The 2,116-nt window shown below is 32.5% G+C and overlaps 2 protein-coding genes across 2 annotated transcripts; both read right to left on the bottom strand.

Moving 5' to 3' along the window:
* Positions 1-12: 12 nt before the first annotated feature.
* Positions 13-1,035, bottom strand: LOC109588905 (uncharacterized). The gene is made up of 5 exons (XM_020005006.1): positions 1,000-1,035; positions 880-941; positions 591-810; positions 250-540; positions 13-116 (listed from the first exon to the last, which is right to left on the bottom strand). The coding sequence occupies exons 3-5, from the start codon at positions 694-696 to the stop codon at positions 25-27; spliced, it is 489 nt and encodes a 162-aa protein (XP_019860565.1). The 5' UTR covers positions 697-810; positions 880-941; positions 1,000-1,035; the 3' UTR covers positions 13-24.
* A 111-nt stretch (positions 1,036-1,146) lies between these two features.
* LOC109588903 (uncharacterized) lies at positions 1,147-1,912 on the bottom strand. Its single transcript, XM_020005004.1, has 4 exons — positions 1,812-1,912; positions 1,458-1,763; positions 1,226-1,278; positions 1,147-1,158 (listed from the first exon to the last, which is right to left on the bottom strand). The coding sequence occupies exons 1-4, from the start codon at positions 1,861-1,863 to the stop codon at positions 1,147-1,149; spliced, it is 423 nt and encodes a 140-aa protein (XP_019860563.1). The 5' UTR covers positions 1,864-1,912.
* Positions 1,913-2,116: the final 204 nt, after the last annotated feature.

The following is a 2,116-nucleotide window of genomic DNA, read 5'->3' as shown; positions in this document are numbered from 1 at the left end:
ATAATAATAATATATATAATTATTTTATATACTGACTGAGATGTTGTAATGAACAATACTAACAGTAGCTGTTTGATCTTGTGCATAATTCACCATCTCCACTGCTAATATTGGAACTATTCAAAAAACACATAGATATAACCAATATCCACTCTTGATATAACTGTACATGCATAATTATTAAAATTTAGACAACAGACACTCATGAGTTTCAGAACCATTTAAGCTTTTAAAATATTGTAGATCTACCTCTTTGATTTGAGAATGTATTATTATTAGATATTCCTTCTCTGTGGAATTCATTAACTCCAGCTATAACATATGTGTAACTATGGATAAATAAATTATTATCCACAAACTGGTAACTGGTATTATATACTGATACAGTATCCACTAGACTACCAGTAATAGCATCATATATCCTTAGTATGTAATACAGTATAGGTACTCTATCATCAACTGTAGGAGCAGTCCATGTTATATCAATAGTAGAACAATTAACAACTGAGAAGTCAATGTTAGTAACTGGTCCAAGATAAACTAATGAAAATGAAAAATAAAAAGAAATAAGTTTAATGATATTTTATTACCAAAATGTGACATTTCATTAAGAGTTCCTTCAGTATTACTCAATGATACATTAACAATAAATGTATCATTGCAAGATGGTATTGAAGTATTTCCAGTTGCTATCATCTGTTGATAATTAACTTGTGGTATAATAGTAACATTTTTTATTATACTGCTATCACTATTGAGTATAATAACTGCTATAGAATCAGGATACTGCCTTTCACATATAGTGCTGAGCTATTGTGTGTAGAGTATAAAACAACACATGCTTATGACATGAGTGGAATATCTGATGACTATGCTTACATTAATGCTGATGTATATTAGTTCATCATCACAAATTGGTATTGCTGATACAGCAGGAGAGACTTAATTAATTAAAAGGGAATGCTGTAAACATATACATGAAGGCATAATAAGACTAACCTGTTTCATAATAAAAACTGATATTATTAGATGAACCTATTCCAACATCATTAATAGGAGAAACTGATACATTATTTAATAGACAAGGATCAGGATTAGTAGCTAATAATATAATATTAGTATTATTATCATTAGTAGTAATGTTCACTAATCCATTAACTACTATATAGTATCCAGTGATAGGTACATTATCCAGTGTATAAGGAGCTGTCCATGTTAATAATACATTGGATCCATTGATAAAGGTATAATCCAGATCAACAACACTATCCAATAGACCTATAATGAATTAACACAAACATAAGCATACTGATATGCTTATGTGTAAAATTGATTAATCATCATGGTTACAATTCAGCTAGCATTGCACTTAGCAGTTAGTATAGGCACTGACATTACACATTGTTAATGTGTCATTTTTATGTAAAACAAATTACCTCTTAAGGACAATAACTAACCTTGTATCATTAATATTGCTACATCGCTGGAAAGGCTAGCATTATTGGTATCAACTCTACATCTGATACTTGTATTATTGTTAAATTCATAAGCTGTTCCTTGTAGTTGAGCAGTTCTTGCATCATTATCATTAGATGTTTCAAAAGAAAAGCCTCTATTTATGGCAACTTCATCAGTTGCTCCTCTAGTCTCGTTTTCTCCATAGAACTGTAATCTAAAGGTAATTTCAGTACCAACACCCTCACAAGTAAAATTGACAGTGGAGTTGATAGTTGTATTGATGGACATTGGCTGAACTGTTATAGCTATATTAACTATAAAATAAATGCTAAAGCATTTAAATTTATACTTACTTTGTCCAGCACAATGTCTAAGAAAGATGAGGGCTAGTATGACTCCGATCATGATGCCAGTACAATTATGATGGCCCTGTCAGCCCTGTCACTGCACTCAGCCAGCCCCACCCTTCAGCCTATAGGGGTGGAGCTGGCTGCATAAGAGCTAGGAAGACTCGTCAGTGGAGTGATATCTACAGATCACTGTACGGGTCAGATCTAGTCTCGCCAGCCAGACCAAGTAGGTGGGATTGGTCTGGCTGGCGAGACTAGGTCAGATCTAGATCTAGATCTACGTATTAAAAAGACTGAGAAGGAATTTA

This window comes from Amphimedon queenslandica, unplaced genomic scaffold (assembly GCF_000090795.2).
Source record: "Amphimedon queenslandica unplaced genomic scaffold, v1.1 AMPQUscaffold_11780, whole genome shotgun sequence".
In the NCBI taxonomy this organism is placed as follows: domain Eukaryota; kingdom Metazoa; phylum Porifera; class Demospongiae; order Haplosclerida; family Niphatidae; genus Amphimedon; species Amphimedon queenslandica.
This window is presented reverse-complemented; position numbering and strand designations above follow the sequence as displayed.

Excerpts from the sequence above, each read along its gene's own strand:
- LOC109588905 (XM_020005006.1), bottom strand. The coding sequence starts at position 696 with ATGATAGCAACTGGAAATACTTCAATACCATCTTGCAATGATACATTT. Across the intron at positions 541-590 it reads TAATGAAATGTCACATTTTG|TTTATCTTGGACCAGTTACT; the intron begins GTAATAAAATAT and ends CATTTTCATTAG. Across the intron at positions 117-249 it reads TACATTCTCAAATCAAAGAG|TTCCAATATTAGCAGTGGAG; the intron begins GTAGATCTACAA and ends TTTTTTGAATAG.
- LOC109588903 (XM_020005004.1), bottom strand. The coding sequence starts at position 1,863 with ATGATCGGAGTCATACTAGCCCTCATCTTTCTTAGACATTGTGCTGGA. Across the intron at positions 1,764-1,811 it reads TAGACATTGTGCTGGACAAA|CTATAACAGTTCAGCCAATG; the intron begins GTAAGTATAAAT and ends TAGTTAATATAG. Across the intron at positions 1,279-1,457 it reads AGCAATATTAATGATACAAG|GTCTATTGGATAGTGTTGTT; the intron begins GTTAGTTATTGT and ends AATTCATTATAG.